Source organism: Prionailurus viverrinus, chromosome B3 (assembly GCF_022837055.1).
Source record: "Prionailurus viverrinus isolate Anna chromosome B3, UM_Priviv_1.0, whole genome shotgun sequence".
In the NCBI taxonomy this organism is placed as follows: Eukaryota; Metazoa; Chordata; class Mammalia; order Carnivora; family Felidae; genus Prionailurus; species Prionailurus viverrinus.
Window position 1 is genome coordinate 108,913,343 of NC_062566.1, and position 26,405 is coordinate 108,939,747.

At 35.1% G+C, this 26,405-nt stretch overlaps 1 protein-coding gene across 3 annotated transcripts in view; it reads left to right on the forward strand.

Annotated features, from left to right (window-relative positions):
- Positions 1–26,405, forward strand: part of PALS1 (protein associated with LIN7 1, MAGUK p55 family member) — a 95,731-nt gene that overhangs the window by 30,308 nt on the left and 39,018 nt on the right. For 2 of the 3 annotated variants that reach the window (XM_047864419.1, XM_047864420.1), the window contains exons 2-3: positions 7,109–7,638; positions 20,791–20,999. In XM_047864419.1, the coding sequence (XP_047720375.1) occupies positions 7,272–7,638; positions 20,791–20,999 (576 nt within the window). In that variant the 5' untranslated portion in view covers positions 7,109–7,271. Of the gene's footprint in view, positions 1–6,576; positions 6,642–7,108; positions 7,639–20,790; positions 21,000–26,405 lie in introns of all 3 variants that reach the window. The other variant, XM_047864418.1, reaches the window with a different exon arrangement.

A 26,405-nucleotide genomic window follows, 5' to 3' on the forward strand; every position in this document is an offset into this window, starting at 1 on the left:
ATCCTAGCCATATGCAAACAGAATTAGATATCTTAATGAGTTAACATTTCTCAGTCTCTCCCTCTAAAAAACACTGCAGACCTTTACACTTCATTGTCCTCTGTTTTACAGAGTAAGAAAGTTAGCTTGAGTTCTGTGAAAAAACAGAGAAGAAAAGCTAAGAGGATAGTAGACTAGTGCTTTCCAATTTGCATAACGTAAGTTCTTTTCACTATTCTTGGCTTGAATCTTCTGTTAGCTGACAAAGCTGTTTCTATGGAAACAAATAGTCCAACTTCTTAGAATGTTAGAGGAATGCTGATCACTTAAAATGAGACTTCCCAGCTGCTAGTCAAAGGGCATTACTTGTGGGAGTAGGGAAGGAAGGATGAATTGGAAAAAAAAAAAAAATTTTTTTTTTTTTTTGAGTTCTGGACACTAGTGTAGACAACCATCTTCATATTCCCCAGCTGTCACACAAATGTTTCTCTTGGTGTGGAGTTTTCAGTGGGCCTCCATCCCTGAGGCTATTTCAGGCCTCCCAATCTTAATGATTTGTAATTATTTGAAGCTTATTTAGCTTCCTTTTACTCCCTTCTCCTATAGCCAACTCGCATAAGCAAAGCTCTTTTTCCCCTGCTGGTTTGAAGTTAGCATTGAAACAACTTTGGCCTGCCAACCTGAAAGTTCATTTTCTTGTTTTTTGGACTATGTAAAGATTTTTAACTTTTTCTTTTCTTTCTTTTTTCTTTTTTCTTTCATGAGCACGGGTGTGAGCTGGGAGTCTGATGAGGATTTGAAATGTGGGCTTTTGAGGCATTTTAAAAACAATTTATGGGGCACCTGGGTGGTTCAGTCAGTTAAGCGTCTGACTTTGGCTCAGGTCATGATCTCACCTTTCATGAGTTTGAGTCCAGCATCAGGCTCACTGTTGTTGGCACAGAGCCCGCCTCATATCTTCTGTCCCCCTCGCTTCCGTTCCTTTCCTCTCTCTCAAAAATAAAATAAAATGTTAAAAAAGTAAATAAAAATAAAAATAATTTACAACTAGAAGATTGAGAAGAGAGGAATACTCTAAGGGCCAGGAATTTGTAACTACATTATCTGCATAAGGTGGTCTTTTATTTACATAGAAGGAGGTAATTCTTTAGTTCAGTTATTTACCAGCTTCTCAATTGTCAAAGGACTTTCTCTTTTTCTTTCGTGTGTGTGTGTGTGTGTGTGTGTGTGTGTGTGTGTGTGTGTGTGTGTTTTGGAGAGGGAGAGTATTAATTCCTCTGGACTGCCACATTTTATTGTGTGTGTATGCGTATTTTGGAGGGGGAGAATATAATTCCTTTGGGTTGTCACATTTTTGACTACATATATGAGCTGGAGTATTCACAGTTTGAGAATTATGATCTTGATGCTAGAACCATAGGATGTAGCATAATGTTTCTTTGATTCTGGAATAACTTTTGAAACATTCATGGCCCTTATGAATTAACTTGTGAGCATTACAAAGTCTTTTGGAGTGTTTGATGAGATCATTATTTAATTGAGGTGGTCTAGAAAGGTTTCTTAAAGGAAATGGGGGTTGAGGTAGATCTTGAAGGCAGGAGATGAAAGGAGAAGCATATCCTATTTCTTATTTCACAAGGCACTTGGGCAGGAAGAAAAAAGATAAGGGATAGGCATAAAAAGGAAGCTAACTTAGAAGGTTTATGCAGGAAAAGTAGTAAAAGATAGAAAGTTTGGATTTACCTTGTGAGTTGGGACTCTGTTCTGTAGGCAATATGAAAGCCATCAGAGGTATTGAACAGAGGAGTGATTTGCTCAAATACTGAAATAAGCATTTATTCCTTATTAGATATCCCTTACTAGGTGAATAAGACAGTGTAATCACCTTGAAATTAATGTGTCCAAAACTAAACCCATATTACTCTTCAATTTCTGTCCTCTTCTATCTAATTCTTCTCCTGTATTCTCCATCTTAATGATATTTGCCACCTACTAACCCAAAGATAGTTGTCCTGGAGTCACACTGCTTGGGTTCCTATTCTGAAGCCTTCCTGTTTGCTTGGCCCCTATGCTGGGCAATATCATGGATCTAGAGATGAGTCAGTGTGGTACCTGACCTTGAAATGCTTCTAGTCTGATGGGGCAGACAGAGATACAAATAGCTGTAGTCTAGGTTGATCAGAGATGTGATAGGAATTGTGGGATTCCAGAGCAGGCATATAACCAGTTTGGGGAGGCCTAGAAATTTGGATGAGGATGTATTTGAGACTTTTGAAAGGAGACTAGGCAGGGCACGTGGGTAGCTCAGTTTGTTAAACATCTGACTTAGGCTCAGGTCATGATCTCACAGTTCCTGGGTTCAAGCTCTGCATCAGACTCTGCTGACAGCTCAGAGCCTGGATCCTGCTTCAGGCTCTGTGCCCCTCCCCTGCTCGCACCCTGTCTCTCTCACTCTCTCAAAAATAAATTTAAAAAAATTAAAAAGTATTAAAAGGAGAGTAGGAAAGGATTAGATCCTAAGTAGTCTGATTCTGGAGCGTGTTTTCCTAACCATTATGTTATCTTGGGTAACTGGGTAGGTATAATGGCATTAATTAAAATTGAGAGTAGAAGAGGAGGATTAAAGAGAATATGAGGGGATTAAAGGGAAAGAATGAGTATAACTCTGGACGCATTAATTTCTAGATCCCTGAGGACCTTTTGGTAGATAGGCTAATGGTCTGGAATCCTATCTGTATAACTGTATGTAGTACCTAGCCAAGAATAAATGCTTATTTATATTTATGTATGAATCACTCTTTTCTAAATCTTTGATGGCTTTCTTACTGTCTTGAGAATTAAGGACTTTATTTAAGACCTTCCTTAAGTTGGACCCAAGCAAACTTTCTAGCCACTATTCTCTTGTACAAGCTGACTGCTTTAGTTCAACTAGCCTTATTTGTACTTTTCCCACACCTTTTATCTTCCAGTCTTTTTGTTCATATGGCCTCTTTTTTATTTCTCCATTTTATCTTCAAGACCTACTTCCTCATCTACAAAATAGGCATATTTGGAACTGTATTTAGAGTAGTAATGAGGATTACTAAATGAATGAATACTGTGTAAAGTGTTTGTAATATTCTCCAGCATGTAAGTGCTCAGTAAATGTTAAAGTTGTAATTGTTACTGCTACTGCTACTGCTACTGTTGCTATTACTACTTCTTTCTTCTCTTTCTTGACTCTCTTGGCTATATGAAATAAAGATGCCAATTGTTAGCAATTCTATAACCTATATATTTTTTTAATATAACGTTTCTTCATCACTTTCTTAATTCAGTACCCCATTTCTTACAGTTGCCTTCAAACTGGTCTCATTACCACCCTTCAGTCTTGTACACTTCTACCAGAGTGATATTTCTGAAAAAGCGAATGTGATCATTTCAGCTCTGCTTTAAATCCTATAATAATTCTTACTACTTTAAGGATAAAGATCAAAGTCTTTAGCTCTTAAATTCTCTGGCCCCCTGCTTGCCTTTGCAGTTTTATCATTACTCATGTATGATATGCTCTCATTGTCACATCCAGACTATTGCATTCTATTCTGTTTTCTGCAAGTGCCATATTTTCATACTCTTCATTCTTATTGGTCATGTGATTCCCTCTGCTTGGAACAGACTCTTCTTTTAAAGATTTTTTTTTGATGTTTTATTTATTTTTGAGGGAGAGACAGCACGTGAGTAGAGGAGGGGCAGAGAGAGAGGGAGACAAAGAATTCAAAGCAGGCTCCAGACTCTGAGCACAGAGCTTGTGGGGCTTGAACCCACAAACTGCAAGATCATGACCTGAGCTGAAGTTGGACGCTCCACCAACTGAGCCACACAGGCACCCCTGGAACAGACGCTTCTATCTGGCCAGTTTTTTGTTGTTCTTTGAATTGTTGCTCAAAGAAATGTATCCTTATGTTTTGCGTATTTGCTGTGACTCCTTACCATATACTAAGTTTTAGAGTCTGTGGTCTGTGCGGTCCTCTGAATTTCTGACATTGTTACTTGAACAGGTATTTACTGGGCATTCTCTTTATGATATGTGTTGTGTTAAGCACTAGGGAGTATAAAAATAAGACCAGACTCCTGTCTTTAATGAATTTAGAATCTAATGAGGAGAAGCCAACTGGGGAAGAATAATCATTCATTTTCTTTGCTCTCTCTCCCAGTAGAATGAACACTCCAAGGGAAATGACCAAAATGGAATTTTAAATGGATTAATATCAGGTTGCAGAAATCTTTCTGAGAGTAAGAGATTAGATTGAGAAAGACAAGTATGCTAATAGTCCAAGCATGAAAACCCTGACCCAGATCACCTGGCCCAGTCTCTCTTGCATGAGCTATAATCACCCCCTCCCTGATGATCTGTTACGGTGAATATGGACACAGCCTTACAATTTTTATGCTGAGAGTTTTAATTTCAGATCATAATTTTGTAGAATAGCATTACGGCAAAAATTACGTTATTCATTATTAAATTTGATTTTTAATATCCAGTAAATATTATAATTAGAGGAAGAGTTCAGACTTTTATTTTTCTGGAAATATGCATACTCCTAGATTTTTAAAATCAAAATTAAGTATAGCACTACAGTAACTCCCACATAAATTTCTGCTTAGGTGTAATGAGAACTTAAATAGGCTGAATTTGCATTACATATAGTCAATATATAAAACTTAAGAATAGCCTAATGTGGGGTGCCTGGGTGGCTCAGTTGGTTAGGCATCTGATTTTTGATTTTGGCTCCTGTCGTGATCTCATGATTCATGGGTTCGAGCCCTACATTGGGCTCTGTGATGAGAGCACGGAGCCTGCTTGGGATTCTTTCTCTCCCTTTCTCTCTGTGCCCTGGTCATGCTTTCTCTGTCTCAAAATAAATAAATAAATAAATAAATAAGGAAATAAAATAGCCTAACGTAATTCTGATAGTTCTCATTTTAATGAAAAAGAAGGCAATCTAATTATAAGGTGTTTATGTGTAAGTCACATAATTATAAAGAGAGAAGTTAAAATTTGGATATAAGACAGAAAAGTCTACCAAAATTCTTGTGAAAATGTAATTCTGGTGACTTATGTAGCTTGCATCTGTTCTCCTGCTTGTTGGTCTAGTGGTTTACCTCATATTCTAGGTAGGTTTAAGAAGTCTGTGACAAGGTGTTTGTTGGACAGAAGATTGGCTGGCATTTAGGAATATTATCTGAAAACTCTGCTTTTGCTGAGTCTGCATGTCCTCTAACCAATCTATTTACTGAAGTGATGTTCAACTCAAGGAGGAAGCAGATTTATTATTGTAAATATTTTTAAAATCTTGAGCAGAGAAGACTAATTAGATTTAATGTGTGGGTTTACACATATACAAACAGTCTGCCTATTTATGCCTAAGAAATAGCTTGATGAAAAGCCAGTGTCATCCATGAAATATTTTTCTTGTCTAAAGTATGTTGAAGGAGGGGCACCTGGGTGACTCGGTTGAGTGTCTGACTCTTGATTGCAGCCCAGGTAATGATTCCAGTGTCATGGGATCAAGCCCCATGTCAGTCTCCGCACTGAGCTTGGAGCCTGCTTAAGATTCTCTTTCTCCCTTTGCCCCTCTCCCCAGCTCCAGCTATCCCTCTCTCTAAAAATAAAAAATAAAAATAAAAAATATGTTGAAGGATTTTTAAAATAAGAGAATCAAATTTATACTAAGAATTAGTATACATATATATATTCTTTAGTTTTAAAACTTACATACACTATCTCATTTAAAACTCAGAATAATCCTATGAATAAATTTTCCAAAGGAATCTAAGGTTCAGAGAGAGAAACTGACTAGTCTTAAGTCTTTTTTTTTTTTCAACGTTTATTTATTTTTGGGACAGAGAGAGACACAGCACGAACGGGGGAGGGGCAGAGAGAGAGGGAGATACAGAATCGGAAACAGGCTCCAGGCTCTGAGCCATCAGCCCAGAGCCCGATGCGGGGCTCAAACTCACGGACCGCGAGATTGTGACCTGGCTGAAGTCGGACTCTTAACCGACTGCGCCACCCAGGCGCCCCTAGTCTTAAGTCTTAAAGTTAGAGGAAGTGGCAGAGTCAATTAAAATTCAGTTTTCTGGTCTATAAGTCCTGTATCGTCTTCTTTTTTTTTTTAATCTTTATTTATTTTTGAGAGAGACAGAGTGCGAGTGAGAGGAACAGAGAGAGACGGAGACACAGAATCTGAAGCAGGCTCCCGGCTCTGAGCTGTCAGCAAAGAGCCTGACGTGGGGCATGATCTCATGAGATCTATGAGATCATGATCTATGAGATCATGATCTGAGCCAAAGTCAGACATTCAACTGACTGAGCCACCCAGGTGCCCCAAAGTCCTATATATTCTTATTTGCTGTACAGTGTGACTTTAAAGTTTTTTTGAGCAGTGACAGATACTACCATTTTCTCTGAATGAATCTTTGTAAAAAATTAACTTTTAATTCTTTTTTTAATGTTGACTGGTTGTGAATACTGATAACCCACATATATTTTTTCACTTAGTGTGGTTTTATCCTATAGATGCCTTAGCTGCTAATTAAAAGTTTCTTTTTCATTAGGTATCTCCTGCATCTCATGAACTCCTAGAAGTTAATTGTCCTCCATAATACTGCCTTAATCTCAAGTGAGCCACTAATATCGTTTGCTATATGCCAGTTTCTTTAGCAGTTAACTAGGAAGTTATTTCAATCTTGTGTATTAATTGAGTATAAAGTACTGTACAAAGATGTACAGTATAGTATATAGTATAGTACAACTATACAGAGATGACTAAAACATCTTTATACCTTAAGCAACCTATTCTCTACTAGACTAGTACCTAAAACTTTCTTACTTTCCCGCTTTGCTAAACTTTGCAATACATGATTTTCCTCAGCTATAAAAAAAATGGTATGCTTCAAATTCCTGGGAGAGGATTTTTTTAAATATTTGATTTCCTCAGCATTATCTGTAAAATGAAAAGAAAGTAATATGTATAGCCAAATGTACACTTAGGAGCTACTGTATTGTGCATAGATTGGAAGTGTGCTGTGTAAAATCTGTTTTTATATTGTAACTCTTACACTTTTTTTCCCCCATTTTTCCCCTTAGATTTCCTTCATGGATACATTTCATAGCATTATTATGTGATGTGAGAAGTTTTTTGTTTTTTGTTTTTTTTGAAGTAACATGGATTTTATACTACAGAATCAAGAGATTGGCTTTATAGGAGAAATTGATTTATAAAAAGTGGTACAGGTTTTTATAGATAACCATGACAACATCCCATATGAATGGGCATGTTACTGAGGAATCAGACAGCGAAGTAAAAAATGTTGATCTTGCATCACCAGAGGAACATCAGAAGCATCGAGAGATGGCTGTTGACTGCCCTGGAGATTTGGGCACCAGGATGATGCCAGTACGTCGAAGTGCACAATTGGAACGTATTCGGCAACAACAGGAAGACATGAGGCGTAGGCGAGAGGAAGAAGGGAAAAAACAAGAACTTGACCTTAATTCTTCCATGAGACTTAAGAAACTAGCCCAAATTCCTCCAAAGACTGGAATAGATAACCCTATATTTGATACAGAGGAAGGAATTGTCTTAGAAAGTCCTCATTATGCTGTGAAAATATTAGGTAAGTAAATACAGCAGAATTATGGAAAATGTTTTACTTTGTTTCTCTTGCCTTAACATAAATGTGTACAGGAAGAAAGAGGGATTGTTTACTTTTAGTTACATAGAGCTAAAGCACATGGCTTAAACATTCAGTCACTGCAACATGGTTTTTAGATACAATCTTTGAATTAAAAATTTCTACATGTAGCCTAACATAGCCTTGAAACTCACCTTTTATTTCAGACTTTTATGTCAAAATTACTGAAAAGCAGTTTTCAGATTTTGAATTTCTGATTTCCTTATAGTTTGTAAAATAGTAATAAAATTAACATCTGTAGCTTATAATCTATTTGATTTTCTTTAATGACTGCCAGTAAGAACAACTGGAGCTGTTCATATGACATCATACACATAAAACATGGCTCAGAATTTCCAAATTCCATTCTGTGAAAACACCAAAAAACTAATGGTATGAGATATTCATAGAGGTAAACAAAACAGAATTCTGTGACCAAATAAATTTTGACAACAGTGGGTTAAATAAATTAAACCTCTTATTATAGGACTTTCTTTAGATCCTTTAGAGTACTAATAGGCATTCTGAATCTACAAGAGAGATTGACATCAGATGTATGTTTCCAAACTTAGAATATGTGATCATTGAACTTACTGCCCTCCCTTCCTGCACACCAATCCCATTATTTTTTATTAAAATATTCTGGTAAGTATTCTATGATTCGGGGAATATTTACATTGAGAATATATTGAGGATATACATTTACATTGTATTACATTGTAATATATCCAGCCTAAGCCTGGATTGGTTTTTCCTTTTTTTGTTTAAATTTCTTTAAGGTTAAAGTATTTGTCCATTTGCTTGAGGTAGATCAGGCATAATTGTCCATCTAATAGGTAATATTCATGTAATCTCAGTAAAGAAACAAATACATGTGGGGCGCCCGGGTGTCCTAGTCGGTTGAGCATCCGACTTCGGCTCAGGTCATGATCTCACGGTTCTTGGGTTCAAGCCCCGCGTTGGGCTCTGTGCTGATAGCTCGGAGCTTGGAGCCTGGAGCCTGCTTCGGATTCTGTGTCTCCCTCTCTCTCTGACCCTCCCCTGCTTGCACTCTGTCTCTCTCAAAAATAAATAGATATTTTAAAAAATTTACAAAAAAAAAATAAACCCACTGTTTCACATATTTTAAAGTAGTTCAAAATGTAGTACCAGGTATCTATAATTCAGTTCTTGACTAGGAGAAAATATTTAACATTTTGAGAAGTAAGTAGTAAATTTAATGTTAATAGACTCAACACAAATGTGTTAATTCTAGGAAACATGAAAAGTTAGTGTAAGTTATAGAGTTATTGCTATTTAGTTAAAGTTTCAGTTTTTGAATATATTAAATTTTAATTTTTCATTTTAAAATGAAGTGTAATAGCTTTGTACCAAACATTTTTTCCTGTGCATAATTTGCTAACTCATCAAACTACAACAGAAGTACTCCCTTAAAGTTTTAAGTGTCTCCCTGCCAATATTTTGATTAATAAACACATGCCAGGAGGCACCTTCTCAGCCTTTTTCAGCCAGAAACAGCCACTTTGTTTTAAATGAGGGAAGGATGGGACAACCAGTTTATTTCTTTGAGAGGGAACCCTCAGTTTCCAGTGATACATCATCTTTTATCTGTGAGTAGAGAAAATACTACTTTAAGAATTGAACAACTAATTTATTTCTTTGAGAGGGAGCCCTCAGTTTCCAGTGATACATCATCATTTATCTGTGAGTAGAGAAAATACTATTTTAAGATTTGAAAACATGATTGGAAAAGTTGGTAACTTAGTTGTCTGATAGTGGTTTTTAATGAAAGGATTTATAAATTAGACACTGTATAATAATAAAAGTGCAGGGATGGAATTAATAGAAAATATTCCAAAAGGATGAACTGAATTTTCTTTAGAAGCAGTCAGAATCTTACTGAAAAATAGAAAATAGTGATGTGGGAATTTAATTTCAAATAAATGATCAATATTAATATTATAAATTATAAGAATTTTGATATGTTAGGGAAGATTTCCTTAAGATTGAGATGAGCTATTAAAACTTGCTTTGCTACGAATAAAATCTGATTGTTCTCTTCATAAGCAAAACAAACTACTTTGTGAGAGAAATCCTGAGAAAATAACAGAAAGCAGGTTAGAGTAGAATGAAGTACAGTAGAATCATTTTCAGATACCTGTAATTTACAGGTGCCACTGGTTTTTTTTGTTTTTGTATTCACATAGAAGTAATTTTTGGCCAAGGTTGTAGACAAGTAAATACAGTAGAATATTTAGAGGGAATAAAGTCATCTATCACATATGAAGAGACCTTAGGAAAGGCACACCCACCCACCCAGACACACCCATGGTGAGCTATCTGTTTTGTGGTTAATAAGGAGACCCTTGAGATTTGTGAAGAGGGGCTAATTCACACCAAATGTTGTTAGTATGAAGATAAAAGATACGCCAAGGGGCAGAAAACTAAGGATGAATAAAATATTTCATTATATCAATAATAGCATGTTTCAGTTTTGATTAGTATCTGCATATTTTTGCCACGTGTCTGAATATTCAGCTATGAAGCCAATAGTATTCCTGTATTTGATGTTACAAAGTAAAATATCTCTTCTACATTTCTTTCTGATATTATTTGGCTTCTGACTGACCATGGGATATACTAGAACTTTGTTAGATTGTGATAAGCTTTTTTAAAGATTGGCTTTTAGCAACATTTACTTAAAGCCAACAAACAAACTTCCAGTGCCAATAAACCTTGAGTTCAGCCTGCTTCTGAGAAGCTAATTATTATTAAATTTTTGCTCAGCTGTGGTAGATATTACCAAGCTCTTTTAGCCATTCTTTGAGGAACTTTTTTTTTCTTTGAGTGACATGATTAGACTTATTGGTACTAGATTTAATGTTTAACATGTTGGGTCTTTTGAACCCAACACATTCTCATGTGTTCAGATTGCTAAAATTAGAGCTAATCTAACATAAAGAATAGAAAATTCATTAGGATATGTGGATAGACATGTAATGTTTGGTGGTTAAATAAGCATCATTCTACTGAAGAATAATTGTTACCAGTCTTTGATACAATGCATCAAAAACTTCATTTTACCTATTAAGTGGCACCTGGGTGGCTCAGTTGGTTAAGTGTCCGACTCTTGATTTCAGCTCAGGTCATGATCTCACAGTTTGTGGGATTGAGCCCTGTATCAGGCTCCACATTGACAGTGTGGAACCTGCTTGGGATTCTCTACCTCTCTGCCCCTTTCCTGCCCCTATGTGCACACTCGTGCTCTCTCTCTCCCAAATAAATAAAACTTTTAAAAAATTAATAGATTGTAGCTTTTTCTCCTCTTACAAAGACTTGCATCATTGTGTCATGATATGTTCACATCACTGAGTATTGGAAAGGGGTGTCTGGAGTAAGATGTAGAATTTAATACTTATCTTCATTTAATTGTTGTTGACACTAGTCAGATTACTTTTCTGAGCCTCCACTACAGTTTCTGGATTTTCTTGAGGACCAAGTGAAAAAATGTAAATACATATGTGGCACACTGAAGGTTTGACTGAAATTTAACTTTGTCTTTTTAATTCAAGTTAGTTAGCATACAGTGTAGCATTGGTTTCAGGAGTAGAACCCAGTGATTCATCATTTACATATAGCACCCAGTGTTCATCTCAACAAGTACCCTCCTTAATGCCCATCACCCATTTAGCCCATCTCCCCATCCACCTCCCCTCCAGCAACCCTCAGTTTGTTCTCTGTATTTAAGAGTCTCTTTTGATTTGCCTCCCTAGAACTTAACTTGTATAAGAATTAGAAGCCACCAGAGATCCTTTAACTTTCTAGTCTGTGAAATTAATTTGTTTATCTTAACTGGTAAATTTTCATTTTATTTTTTAAAATAACAAATTTATTAAGATACTCATATACCATAAAATTCACTCTTTTAAACTGTGTAATTCCTGAGTTTTTAGTGTATTCACAAAATTGTGCAACCATCACCACTGTATAATTTCAGAGTGTTTCCATAATCGCCAAAAAGAAACTGTACCCATTAGTGGTCACTCCCTAGTCTTCTCCCAACAGCCCTAATCTACTTTCTGTCTGTAGATTTGTTTATTCTGGAAATTTCCTATAACTGAGTCATATAATATGTCGCCTTTTGTGACTAGCTTATTTTTACATAGCATAATATTTTCAGGATTTATCATGTTATAACACAAAGTAGTACTTCATTCCTTTTTAATGGCTGAATAATAGTCCATTGTATGGATATATGCCACATTTTGTTTATCCATTCATCTGATGATGGAACGGGTTGTTTCCACCTTTTGGCTGTTGTGAATAGTGTTATGAATATTCCTGTACAAGTTTCTGTTTGAACACCTGTTTTTAATTCTTGGTATACACCTAGGAGTGGAATTGCTGGGTTATATGGTAATTCTGTGTTCAAGTTATTGAGGAACTGCCTTACCTTCCACAGTATCTGCACTGTTTTACATTCTTACCAGCAGTGTATTGAGGGTTCCAGTTTAAGCTACATCATTGCTTCTGTTTGTATTATGTGTCTTTTAATTCTAGCCATCCTATCAGTAATTTTTAAAGAACTAGAATAAAATAGAAAATATTAAAGTATATTTCACATGAGTATTTATAAATCTTATATTTCAAATAGGTATGAATATGCTGGGTTGAAATCAAATATGTACACTTTTTAATGGATTGGCAGCAAAGTTTGGGAAATACTATCCTAGTCAAACTCACCCATTTTATAGAAAGGCCCATAGACTTGAGATGGGTTGTCCAGTGACATATAATGCAGCTAATAAGTGATCTGGCAGTAACTAGGACCCACGTATTCTCATCCCAGATCTGGGGCTTCAGTAACAGTTTTTCATTGTCTTACCATATTTAGGGGTAAGATTTTTGCTGTGCTCTCTTAACTATTTTTGGCCTATATACTTAACTGGTATTTGTTTTTAATTTGTAACCCAATTTGTTAATGAATATTGTTCAGGATCTTTCATGAGCTTCTGATTATTTTTTAATTTTTTTTAATGTTTACTTATTTTTGAGAGAGAGCAAGTGAGCAGGAGTCAGGGAGGGGCAGAGAGAGAGAGAGAGAGGGAGACACAGAATCTGAAGCAGGCTCCATGCTCTGAGCTGTCTGCACAGAGCCCGATGCAGGTCTCAAACTCACGCACTGCGAGATATGACCTGAGCCAAAGTCAGACGCTTAACCTACTGAGCCACCCAGGCGCCCCTGATTATTTTTTAAAAAGTTAATTTTGACTGGGGCGCCTGGGTGTCTTAGTTGGTTAAGTGTCAGACTTTGGCTCAGATCATGAACTTGCTGCTCGTGGGTTCGAGCCCTGTGTTGTCAGGCTCTGTGCTGACAGCTCAGAGCCTGAAGCCTGCTTCAGATTCTGTCTTCCTCTCTCTCTGCCCCTTCCCTGCTCGCGTGTGTTCCCTCTGTTTCTCTCTCTCAATAAATAAACATTTAAAGAAATTATTTTGACTTAGTCCACTGACAACCAGAATTCAAAGATCTGAACTTTGTATTCTTAAATTTGGAAAGAAGAAAGAAGTCTACCTCTATTTAAGCAAAGATTTCCTGAATGAATGTTCTAATTTTGATTCAGCGATAGATATACTGGAGCTGATACAGTTTCCTCCTGCTCAGAAATATTAAGGTCTTCATCTGAATATTCAGTTTGTACAGTTTAGGAGAAAAGAAATCTTAAAAAGTTTCAGAAAAAAGTAAAAAAGTTGGTTGAAATCTAGAAATTTCTGAGGATAGGTTAAAAGAATCTGTATTATTTAAGCAATGACATGTAAGAATCTTAATGCTAGAATAGATCTCTAGAAACTGTGTTTTTATGTGGGGTAAATGATAGCATAAGTAAAAATAAGCAGAGCTAATCCAGGGTTATCACCATTACTTCAAAACTTCTCCAGAGATGGAGATTCCTTAGCTTCTTTGGGTAATTTTATTGTTTACCCTTAAAGCCGAAAAATTCTCCCATATGGCTGCCTAGAGTCTTGGTGTTCAAAGATAGAATTTCAGATAGAGCAACTCTGGGTGATTGCTTTCTGTTGCCTATTTTAAATCTTCACTCTTTTACATTTTAGGCTACTAGCAGAGGGCTGAGGGGAAAGGAGAGGGTTCACGGGGTGAATTTGTGGATTTGTGTGTATGTTTGTATTTATCTGATTAATTTTATTCCAATGCCAAATGTAAGTAATTTTTCTTTTAGATAAATTAACATAAATTTTTGATTTATGTTAATCTTAACATAAATAATTGATTTAAGTGTTACAAGAAACATTAGAGAACATGATGGAAACTTAAAACAATTTCTACTAAACATCAAGTGAGAAGAAATAGGTCTAACTGTGGGACAAAGAATTTAAGTTAGATAAAGAACTTTCTTGTAGGGAAGCTGTAGCAGACTAGAATTTATCATCAAACCCAGATTTCCTATACCTGCCTTTGCCTTCTCCTCTGCAGTATCCCCTTTTCTGTCCTCCCTCTATCCTGCCTTATTGTGGTTATCTCTCTGCTACAGTATTCTCTTCTTTGTCCACTCCCCACTCTGCACCGATGTCATTCTTTCTCACTAACCCTGTGATTCTCCATTTATCTATTTTTCTGTCCATGTGGCTTCTCCTTGTGTTTCCCCTTTGTCTGTCTCGCTGTTTATGGGAGTGGGGGAGGGAGTCTCTGTTCTCTGGATTCTGTCCTCTATTGTTTATCTTCATTGATAATTACAGAAGAGGGTACATATTTGACAAATGATTTAGTTGCATCCAATTGGATTTTTAAAATTCCTTCTGGAATTGTACAGAATGTTGAAGAACTTAGGTGGCTTTTTATTTGCTTTAAGTAAACAGATACAGCTTCCATCAGACAATGGAACATGTCTTTAACTGTATAGAAAATTAACTGTTCTTGAATGATATGTATTTGTAAAGTGCTTTTAAAGATGTACAATAGAGGAACAAAGGGTTTTTTTTAACCTACAATTAACTACTGTGACCTTTGAAATTAAGAATTTTTATATGAAGACTTAAAATGTGAATATGTGTCAAAGTGAGAATCCCTGAGTTGATGTTACCCACAATAATTTTTCATTAGACGTAATCTTTAATATCAAAGACCTTTGTCAAAATTCCATTGAAAATTTTCTAGTAAAGAACTGAGTAAAGACCGTGAACCCATTTCATTTATCATGATCCATATTTTAAGACTAAAGTTGTAGGTATTTGTTGCTTCCTATGTGATTTTAAAACTTAACTGGACAGAAACAGCATCATTTTTAATGTCTTTTAAATTGATAAACTTTAAAAAAAAACCCACTGATTTCATCATTGGGTTCTATTACTTATTATTTTCTCTTAAATATTCATTTGTTTCAACTGTGTGTAGTTTTAGTCCATATCTTCTTGTCAATCTACATATATTTAATGAAGTTTAAAAACTCCCTGAGTGTCTGCTAATTTAAGCTGTTCTACTTGTTCACTGAACATTTTTAATGGAAACTTGGATTGGAAGGATAAGAGTACTTTGAGCAGCTTTCCTGCATAATATTATAAAAGTAGCATTTGTAGGGCAAGTAAAACACATGCATCATATGCATTATATGTATGAACATTCACAAAGAGTTAACTAGGGGAAATTCCTTCTAAAGATACATGGTAAGATAGCTAAAATGTATGAGCTCCTCTGATTACTGACCTATGTGCATTACATGCTGCTGTATTGGGCAAAAAGACATTTCAGGACAGCTTTTCCAAAACAGATAACCTAATCAAGCCCTAGAATCTAGGGAAAAATTATCTTTTTTTATTTCTTTGGTGTGGTAGAAAAAGTACTGCCTTAGAAATTGAAGAAATGGGGGCTCCTGGTTTGGCTCAGGTCATGTTCTCGCAGTCTGTGAGTTCAAGCCCCGTGTCGGGCTCTCTGCTTGACAGCTCAGAGCCTGAAGCCTACTTTGGTTTCTGTGTCTCTGTCTCTCTCTGCCCCTTGCGCTCTCTCTCCCTCTCTCTCTCTCCAAAATAAACATTAAAAAAATTTTTTTTTTAAGTTGAAGAAATGGATTCTTTATCTGGGTGCCATTTTTTACTGTATGGCTTTATATCCTCCAGAGATTTGATCTGAATTATATATGTCTCTAGTTGGGGGTTTGGGGGTTGTTTTTTTAAATTGGGAAATATTTCTGAGGGTTTTTATGAGAATTAAATAAAATAATGTATATGTACATAATTTGATATTCTGTATCTTACTATTCACTAATGACAATGACTAATGATGTTTAATTTTAAAAGCTGAGCTTAAGTGCAGGTGATCTCAATTCAGTCTGGCAACATTCATAATGTAATAAGTCTAGAGATAGTTCCTAAGAAAAGATAATTTCAATGAAGACAGTTTTTACTAAACAAAAATGTGACTAGGACTTCAAAGAGGTGAGTGAAGTTGTAAAGAATGAAAAATAACAAGTTTAAATTGGTCTTGATGTTAGCCTAATAATCTTGAACCTTAGGCCTAGTTAAGTTTTTTAATATTTCTAGCATTTGTAAGATCCTTAGGTTCTCCCACAACATATTACTTAATGTAGGTAGCTACTAGGTCTTTTAGCCTGTTTGGGACTCTGTTGTATTATGCTTTATAGCTTTCCTCTTCCTATAGACCTTACCTTGGTCCCTGACCTTCTGAGTGAAAGACATTTCCAGTTTGACTGAGAAGTGTTATTTTTCTCTTGGATTTTAAACTCTCCTAGGTGGTCTTTGTGGCTTTAGAACTCAATATGCACAAATTGGCCAGATTTCATCTTTCTCTGAACCTGCATTCCTTATACTATCCGTTTTGGACTAACCACAAAATTTCCTATTTCCACAAAATTTCCTATCTGAGCAGTGTCTCAACTGTTAGCTGCTCTCCTGAAATAAGGTCATTGATTTTAAGTTGCATCTCTCATTAAGCCATTCCTAGTTTGAGGTACTCTACCTTACTTTCCCTATTTTTTCTTTATGGCATATGACTACAGTATCTTATTTTATACTTACAGTATTCTAAATAAGAATTATATGCTGTGTTTACAATAGAAGCAAGAAGAGGGCAACAAAAGAAACCAGTTGCCAATGAAGCAATAGAATAACTATAAAAAACAGACACAAAACTCAATATAGCAATCAAGGTCATTTAGTATAGAAGAAAATAGGTTTGACTACCTTAGTACCCAGTATATCATGTCTTAAAATATTATAGTAACTGAGGTTAATAAAGCCTTTAAGTCTGTGGTTCTTAACCAGAAGGGTACATTATAGTAAACTTAATACATATGTATTTATATTTATACTTCGTATATCATTTAAAAAGACACAGATTCTGATTGTGTTTGAGGTAGAACTCAGGACAAAAATTTATACATTCTTTTAGTAATTCTCATAAATATCCTCAATTAAAATTATTGTTTTGTTAAAGCAAGAAAAGATAGTTACATTCAGTAAGTTCTGCATAAGACTTAAGATACTTATATAATCAGTGTCATTCCAGACATTAAGAGAAAAAACCTCTAATAGAAAAATAGGCAAAAGAGAAGCAGAAAAAAGATGAAAGAAGAAATACAAATGGCTGTTAACCTTGTGAAAATATATTCAATCTCACTACTAGGCTAAGAAATATATTTTTTCCTAACCAGGTCACCAACAATGAAAAAATTAATCCTTATAATTTGGTCATTTGTAGGAATGAGCACTCAACTTAATTGCTGGTAGGAGTATTAGTAACAGTCTGGAGGACAATTTGTCAATATGTATCAAAGTTTTAAATGTTGTTTTCTGATCAGTAATTTTATTTTACGAATTCTAAAGAAATTGGAAAATATCAGATTGCAAAACATTTACTCTGTGACCTATACAGTTAGATCAGGATTTTTTTTTGTAATTTTTATTTATTTTTGAGAGAGAGACAGTGTGTGAGTGGGAGAGGGGCAGAGAGAAAGGAAGACACAGAATCCGAAGCAGGCTCCAGGCTCAGAGCTGTCAGCACACAGTTCTGAGCCGTGAGATCATGATGCTTAACCAACTGAGCCACCCAGGTGCCCCAGATTTAAAAGAAAAAAAAAAAATCTGAAAGGCAATATAACAAATTAACACCAGTAATTCTAGCTGGAAGATACAACAATAGAGTTTGTTTGTTTGTTTGTTTGTTTGTTTGTTTTTTACAATGTCAGTATTGTTTATGGGTGACTTTGGTACACAAAAGAGATTAATGCAAAAGTTCCTTTGCCTTTAAAAGTTTAAATATATTGGGGTTGAAAAAACAATAGATGGTTATCTTTTGGGCTGAATAAAGTTGTGTATTGATTTCAGGGAGCAGTGAGATCTGAAGCCCTTGATTTTTCTCATTGCCCCAACAGCCAGTCGGAGCTCTTAATTACTAAAATTTTAAAACAGGAATTTCATTATCCACCCAGTGAAATCTAAGATAGTCTCCCAAGTATCTTAACTACTTTGTTGGTTTTGTAATTCTTTTTCCTTTTTAATTAAATGTTTTCCTGTTTTGCTCTAAAGATAGTTTAAGCCTATTGAATTCTTTATGCTCTTAGAAATTCTTTATTCGCTTAGTAATTCCATGGTGACCTCTTTGAATTTGGTCGAATCTGATAGTCCGTAACCTTTTTCTGCACCCCCCAGCTTTATTGAAGTATATTTGACGAGTAAAATTGTATTTATCCAAAGTGTATAATGTGATAATTTGATGTATACATGGTTAATTAACACATCCATCACCTCAGTTACTGTGTGTAGTATGAGAATGCTTAAGATCTACTCAGCAAATTTCAAGTACACAATACAGTATTATTGACATAGTCATCATATAGATCCTCAGAACTTATTCACCTTAAAACCAAGTTTGTGCTCTGACCAACATCTCCCAGTTCCCTTTACCTGTATTCTTTCTGTCTACTGTTAAAGATACCATCTTAAAGGGGCACATGAGTAGCTCATTTGGTTAAGTGTCCAACTTCAGCTCAGGTCATGATCTCACAACTCATGGTTTCGAGCCCCACATCGGGCTCTGTGTGGACAGCTCAAAGCCTAGAGCCTGCTTCAGATTCTAGGTCTCCTTCTCTCTCTGCCCTTCCCCCTTCTCGAGTTCTGTCCCTCTCTCAAAAATAAATGCACATGAAAAAAAAAAAAAAGATGCCATCTTAGCTATGGTTAAATTCTAGCTGTTTATTAAGTTTTATTTAGCTCTGGGTCACAGCTTCTTAGCCTATCTGATTGACAGCTTTGACTCTCCAGTTTTATCCCCCCATTATTTGCTGCTTTAGATTATTTGCTATGTTAGATTACTAAAGAGCATATCTGTTTATTTTATAAGGACTAAACCTGTTTTGATTGGGGGGAAAAGATAAGGAACCTCAGGAATCAGCTGAAGAACTATTCAAATCTATGAAAAAACTTAACTGTTAAGCAGTAGGTTATAAGATACGTGTATAAGAAGTAGTAGCTTTTCTGCAAACCTTACATGAAGAAAACTAACAAAAAAGACTTCAGCTGAGAGGGTTTTTCCCATGTGACTGAGTATGAGACAGGTAGTATCCACTGTAAGTTTTTCCCAGATTTGTATACAGGTTTAGTTTCAGTCAGAATCTCAATAGGACTTTTCTTTTTTGCAGAAATGGGAGACACTGGGAAGTACCTTGAAAAGTGATTCTGTAACTCATTTTGAATGGTTAAAAGACATTTTTGAAAAAGTAACGAGCAAGTACTTGTATCATCAATATAAGGAAAGACTGTAATGCTACTATAATAAGATATTGTGGTTCTGATTAGACCAGTGGACTAGAAACAGATCATTATATGTAAGAATTTGGTGGTGTCATACATCAGTGGAACAGGAAGGATTATTCAGTAGATGGTATTACAATAATTGTTAACCACTTGGAAGAAAAAAATTGAAGTTAAAAGTTTCCCCCTCAAATTTCTACCAAGTAAATTTCAGATAGGTCAAAGTTAATTATGAAGTAGAAACCAAAAGAAATATAGGCAGATATTTAATGATCTGGGAGAAGGAGTTTGTAAGTATAGAAACAGTGAAATAATTTTTCTGTAGTAAAGGCTACCATATATACAGCTAACAAATGAAAAAATTAAACTGTTGCCAACAAATGTGACAAAGTGTATACAAACACATGCATACATCTACCTTATTGGGGGGCAGGGAAGAGACAACTCGTGGTTCTTAACCATTTTGGGATAACTCCCTCCCAGAAAAATACATGTGCTATATATGCACACTAACAGGCATGCACACACATAATATGTGCCCACAAGCTTTCAATATAATTTTAGGAGACTCATGTTCACAAGAGTTTTATGAATCACAAAGAAGTGCCTGGTAAAAGTTACTAAATCTCACCCTCTCCGTTAAATAAATTGATTTTATAGAACTGTAATGTTGAATATTGGGGAAAATATTGCTAATGGGATGTAAATTAAATTAGTAAAACTTCCCTGGAAAGTTGTTTGGTCTTTAAAAGGTCAGAATCTCACTTAAAAATTCTATTTCTAGGAGTTATTTTAGGAAAACATCAGAATCTCAGACAGATTTGTGTTCAGCAATCGTTATGTACTGAAATGCTTATTACGTATAGTAGCAAAAAATTGGAGGGAAGCAACCTGAATGCTCAACTTTAGTGTAATGGAGCAATTATATATAATGTTTTTAAAAGACTGGTGATGTAGGAAAATAATTAAAAAGTACTGTTTAAAAAGGAAATGATCTAAGCTGTTAAAAAAAGTTTCTAGATGATGGGATTATTGGTTTTAAATTTATTTATTCATGTCTGTATTCCTACTCATTTATTTTTGTCATATGTATTAGTTTTATACTTAAAACACTTTTGAAAAAATGTTATTCTATTTTGTATAATTTGTAGAGTTCTGCTTAAAAATGACAGTGAATTAACTCAAAAATATATGCAAGGAGTTTTTTTGAGAACTTTTTTTTGAGAAATTGTTATTGGTTCAAGAAAGTTTATCTTAAAATATGTTGAATTAAAACAGAAGCAATTAATTTTTGGATACTTTTCCTTCTCCTACTAGAAGTGGAAGACTTGTTTTCTTCACTTAAACATATCCAACATACTTTGGTAGATTCTCAGAGCCAGGAGGATATCTCACTGCTTTTACAACTCGTACAAAATAAAGATTTCCAGAATGCATTTAAGATACACAACGCTGTCACAGTACACATGAACAAGGCCAGTCCTCCTTTTCCTCTTATCTCCAATGCACAAGATCTTGCACAAGAGGTATGTATTCTGAACATCTGCTTGACATATACAAGCTAATTGTTAGCGATAGTAAGACAGTATTATTGGAAAATACTGATGTGAATATAAGGCTTGTTTGAATTAATTACTACTGATCACATGTTACTAATTTATTGTGTTAGGAAAAATTTGCCAAATGCATTTTATCCTGAAAAAATACATACTTAGTTCAGAGTCAGAGCTCTGTTTCATGAAAAGAAGTTCTAGTTTTATATATAAAATTATGTTTACATAGTGAGAGAAATATTTGTCTAAATTACTAAAGGGAAGTGTTTTAGTACTTTTATAAATGTATAGTTTTAAGCATTATACATTATAAACTGAGATGAGTACTAATGAGATAAAATTCTGTCTGATAATCAGGTGTCATAAATATATAACTTCTGAAATTTGTTGCTTGTAGATACTTTGAAGTTTTTCCTCTTTAAAAACTATAGAAGCTCCAAAATAATTGAAATTTTATGTACAGTGAGACATTCTCTTGTTAACATGCTGACTTTGAAGTTCTAGTTTCTACTGTTTGTTGGTGTTGATGTTCAGTGTTAATGTATTCTGCAAACATCTTTTGAACTGAAGGTTTTAGGGGCACCTGGGTGGCTCAGTCAGTTAAGTGTCTGACTTGATTTCAGCTCAGGTCGTGATACCAGGGTTGTGTGATCTAGCCCCACGTCAGGCTCCACACTTGAGCGTGGAGCCTGCTTAAGATTTTTCTCTCTGTCTAGAAATAAAATAACAAATTGAAGGTTTTAAAAAGATATAAATAAGTCATTTCTTGTTTTGGGGGGGTAGAATTCTGTCATTATAGGATTTTAAGTTATTTTGATATTATGAAAACTAATAATTCTGGAAGCCCATCAAGTAAATCTATTTGATTAAACCCAGACACTAGACAGAAAATGGGCTCTGGGGGAGAGTAGTACTTTCAGAACTACAGACCTATAAAATACCTTAGGAGGCATTTTTTTCAGGTGAGCACAGAATGTATTTTATTTATTTAGGTGCATACAGTGGACAAGAGTAACTGAGAGAAGTCTATTATTACCCAGGGCAGGAGAGTGTGACCTAAGATCCTGTTCCTAGAGAGGAAGTTTTCTGTCCACTCGAATTTAAAAGAGCTAGTTGAAACTCATTCTTTGTGCTCATCTTTCATTATTGAAATTAAATATGAAATTAAAATTTAAAATTTTTAATTAAAAAATTATCTCTGCAATTTTACTTATTATAGTTTAAATGGTTTTTCTGAAAATTACTTTCCTTGCAGAGATCAAAATAACCGACATTACTTTGATTTTATTTACTCACAAATACAGCGTAACTTCCATTGTATAGGTTTGGGAGGAATGCATGATAAATAATTATAATCATTCTTTTCTCTGTCTTATTGGGCCTTTGTTTGTTGAATGGAACAATGGGTGGGAAAGAGAATGAAATAAGCAGGAGAGATCAGAATTGTTCCAATTAAAGAAAGTGACACAAGGGGCGCCTGGGTGGCGCAGTCAGTTAAGCGTCCGACTTCAGCCAGGTCACGATCTCGTAGTCCGTGAGTTCGAGCCCCGCGTCAGGCTCTGGGCTGATGGCTCGGAGCCTGGAGCCTGTTTCCGATTCTGTGTCTCCCTCTCTCTCTGCCCCTCCCCCGTTCATGCTCTGTCTCTCTCTGTCCCAAAAATAAACAAACGTTGAAAAAAAAAAAAATTAAAAAAAAAAAAAAAAAGAAAGTGACACAGGGGCGCCTGGGTGGCGCAGTCGGTTAAGCGTCCGACTTCAGCCAGGTCACGATCTCGCGGTCCGTGAGTTCGAGCCCCGCGTCGGGCTCTGGGCTGATGGCTCAGAGCCTGGAGCCTGTTTCCGATTCTGTGTCTCCCTCTCTCTCTCTGCCCCTCGCCTGTTCATGCTCTGTCTCTCTCTGTCCCAAAAATAAAATAAAAAACGTTGAAAAAAAATTTAAAAAAAAAGTGACACAGACAACAGAAAGGGTGAAAAGAAATAGGAATAAAAAAGGCATACATAGCTTAAAAAGTTTTAGGAGTTGAGTGAGACAAAGAACTAGAAGTGGCTTAAAGAGTAATTGCTTTGGGAGAGAAAGGGTTGAGGACTTTAAAAAATTAATCTGAAAATTAGTTTTAAGGTAGCTAACGTATTTACATGATTCATAGTTCTAAAAGTGCCATAGCAAGGAGACTTTCTGAACGTTTACTTTCACATCCTTACAGTATCTTCAGTAACACTTGAGATTGTGTTGCTTTGGTGGTGGTAAGATATGTGGGTGATAGTTATCTTGGACTGAGACTGTTCTTAAAATGAGTACAAACTGATTAATCTAGTCAGTGTGTCACAATGTGTGTGGTTGTACTGCAGTGTAAATAACTTTCCTGTAGCTGTGCGTGCACAACTCTGTGGCAGCCCTGGCTTAGAGTGCATAACATTTAAAAAAAGTATATACTCAGAGCTCATCAAAGAAAAGTCTTAAATCTGAAAACAAAATTCTAAAAGTTAAATGGACTCGTTCATTGCCTTTATTTTACAGCTGGAAAAATGTTAGCAGTCGCCTAATTCAACCCTTCTGTTTTATATTTCTGGATATTGATAGTGAGGTCAGGTGAGGTTTTGTGAATGGCATAAGACTAATAACTAGGCTGTTTATACGTCCAATACCTAATGTTCTGCTTTTTAGCATTCATAATTCCAACTATTTTAATATGCAGTATTTAAAAGAAGAGGTTACTTCATGCTTTAGTTGTATCACTTTTACATGAAAATTTAAGTAAAAAAAATCAAGGAATATAGTTAAAGAATGTCTTAAAACATTAGGAAGTGTTCTCTGTTTTTATAGCTCTTTAAAATAGTATTTTTATAGTTTTTTGTGTGTCAGTTAAACACTAAGTATAACAGATAATAAAATTTATATATTGAATCAAGATTAAATCTTTGAAAATATAGGAAATGTATTAATAACCCCACAACAAGTATTTTTGTCATTAAAGTGCCTTTATCAAGAAAAGGTTGAAAACTTGGGTTTCATTTAATGAACTTTTTGCTTAGTCCAGTAAAAATGTAAGACAACAGACTAGGAAATAGTATTTTATTTTATTATTTGATTTTGAGATATTGAGATATATACGTGTATACATGTATAAACAAAAACTTGAATCCAAAAGAACTCTCACAAATTAATAAAAAGACTGTTCTTTTTTTTTTTAAGTGGGCAAAGGACTTGAACAGACACAGAAAGAAAAAATCCAAATGGTCAATAAGTATGAAAAGGTGTTCAGATCATTCCTATCAGAGAAATACAAATTAAAACAAAATGAGATACCACTACAGAGACACCAGAATGACTTAAAAAAACAAAAAACAAAAAAACTGGCAATATCAAATGTTTGTGAGCTTATGAAGCAGCCGAAACTCTCATAGAGTATAAATTGGTACTACCACTTTGGAAAATGTTTGGCAACATCTACTAAAGCTTAACGTACCTATATATTATGAACCAGCAACTCCACTTCTGGTTACATACCTGAGAAAACTGAAAACGTATCCACACAAAGGCTTAGGTACAAATACTGTTTTAGCATTCAGATAATAACTGGAATCAACCCAGATGTCCATTGACCAGTGAAAGTTGAGTTAAGCTATCACTGAGGAAGAACAGTGAATCAATTACAATCTAATGAGAAGTACTGTGATGGCAGTATGAGTAAGGTACCAAGAGCATGTGATAGATGTACCTGATTCAAGGGGCAGTGATGGGAGGAAGCAAAAATTTTGAAGAAAATTTAAGTTGCTGAATCTTGAAGGATGATTGGGAATTTACCAGGAAGTCCAAGAAAGAGGAAAAGCCATTCCATTGGCAAAGGGTACAAAGATCATAGTGACTGAGAAAGTTTCTGGCATATTTGTTCAACAATGAGTAGAGGGTAGGATATAGTCTTAAAATTGGAGTCCAGATCCTGAAGGCCAGATAAGCCATATTAATAAGTTTAAATTTAACTTATAATGGATCCTTGTTGGTAAATATTTTTAAATAATTAACTTACACAAATAGATGAAAAGAAAAAACCATAGGATCAACTTGATGATGCAGAAAAGATACCTGAAAATAAATTCAGTACCTTTCCCTTGGTGGTGAAAATTCTTAGAAAGCCAGGTACATTTTGTTAAGTTGATAAATAATATCAAATCAATGGGGAGCATCTTGCCTAATGGTGAAATACCCACCACATTGCTTTTTAAGCTTGGAACAGGACAGTCTACAGACTCTTACCTCTAGTACTAACATTTTTCTGGAGGGACTAGCCACTACAACGAAAAAGTAAAAACATAATAGTATATATAATAGTGAAATATAAAGTGGGAGAACAGGGAAACTATGAATTTGTTTCTAATTTCAATAGGCTGAATTAGTTACTTTCAGAAGTAAAAACATTGGTTTATTTGATATTCAACATGATGCCTATTAAAATATGGATATAATTTGTACACATGCAAACATCCTTTTCAAACATGCATGTGAGACATATTGGAAAAAATAAATTATTAAGAAGGCTATCTTTAAGTGGTGGGTGATAGGTAATTTTCTTATTTTGATATTTATGTTTCCCAAATTTAATATGAAAAAGTCACTATAAAGAAAAGTTTAAAGCAAAAAAACTTAGAAATTGTGTGAGGTCAAGAATGGAGGCATAAAGTATGGAGGCTATTGTAATTGTCCAGCTGTAAGATTTTGAGTAGCAGTTGAACATGAAGTGAAGAAATATTTAAATAGAAAACTAATAGGACCTATTGTTCCTATATGGAGACTAAAGGTAAAGGAGACATCAAGGAAGACTTCCTGTCCTCTTTTATTGAATTTGTCAAACATTAAATGCAGTTTGCCAGCCATTCTGTGAATAGCCAAACAAAGCTGAAAAAGATGAGTTCCATCTATAATGAGCTCAGTCTGGTCCCATCAACAAGTTTAAATCAAGTTTGTTCAGACTTATGAGTACATGTTATTTAAGCAAATTCAGGTAGCTGGAACAGCTGGCATCATAGGGACCATTCACGGTCATCATAGGGAGACAGCCTGATGCATGCAGGGAGGAAGCAGCAGTTTGGGGCTGGACCAAAAAAGGTTATGGAGGAGTATGGCATGAGGAGTGCCAGGTGATAGGGCTGGAGAAGAGGTAGAAATCAGATGATGCTAAGAATAACACTAAGGAGCTTGGACATGATCTTGTAATTGACAGCCAACAAAAATTAAAATGTTTATATTTCTGTTTTAGAATTGAAAAAGATATTTAATGACATAGAAAAATGTTTTTATAATTAATATCAAGTAAAAGTAGTTATTAAATGCTGTTATAAAATTATATAAATAGTATGATCTTATTTCGGTAAAACTAAGCG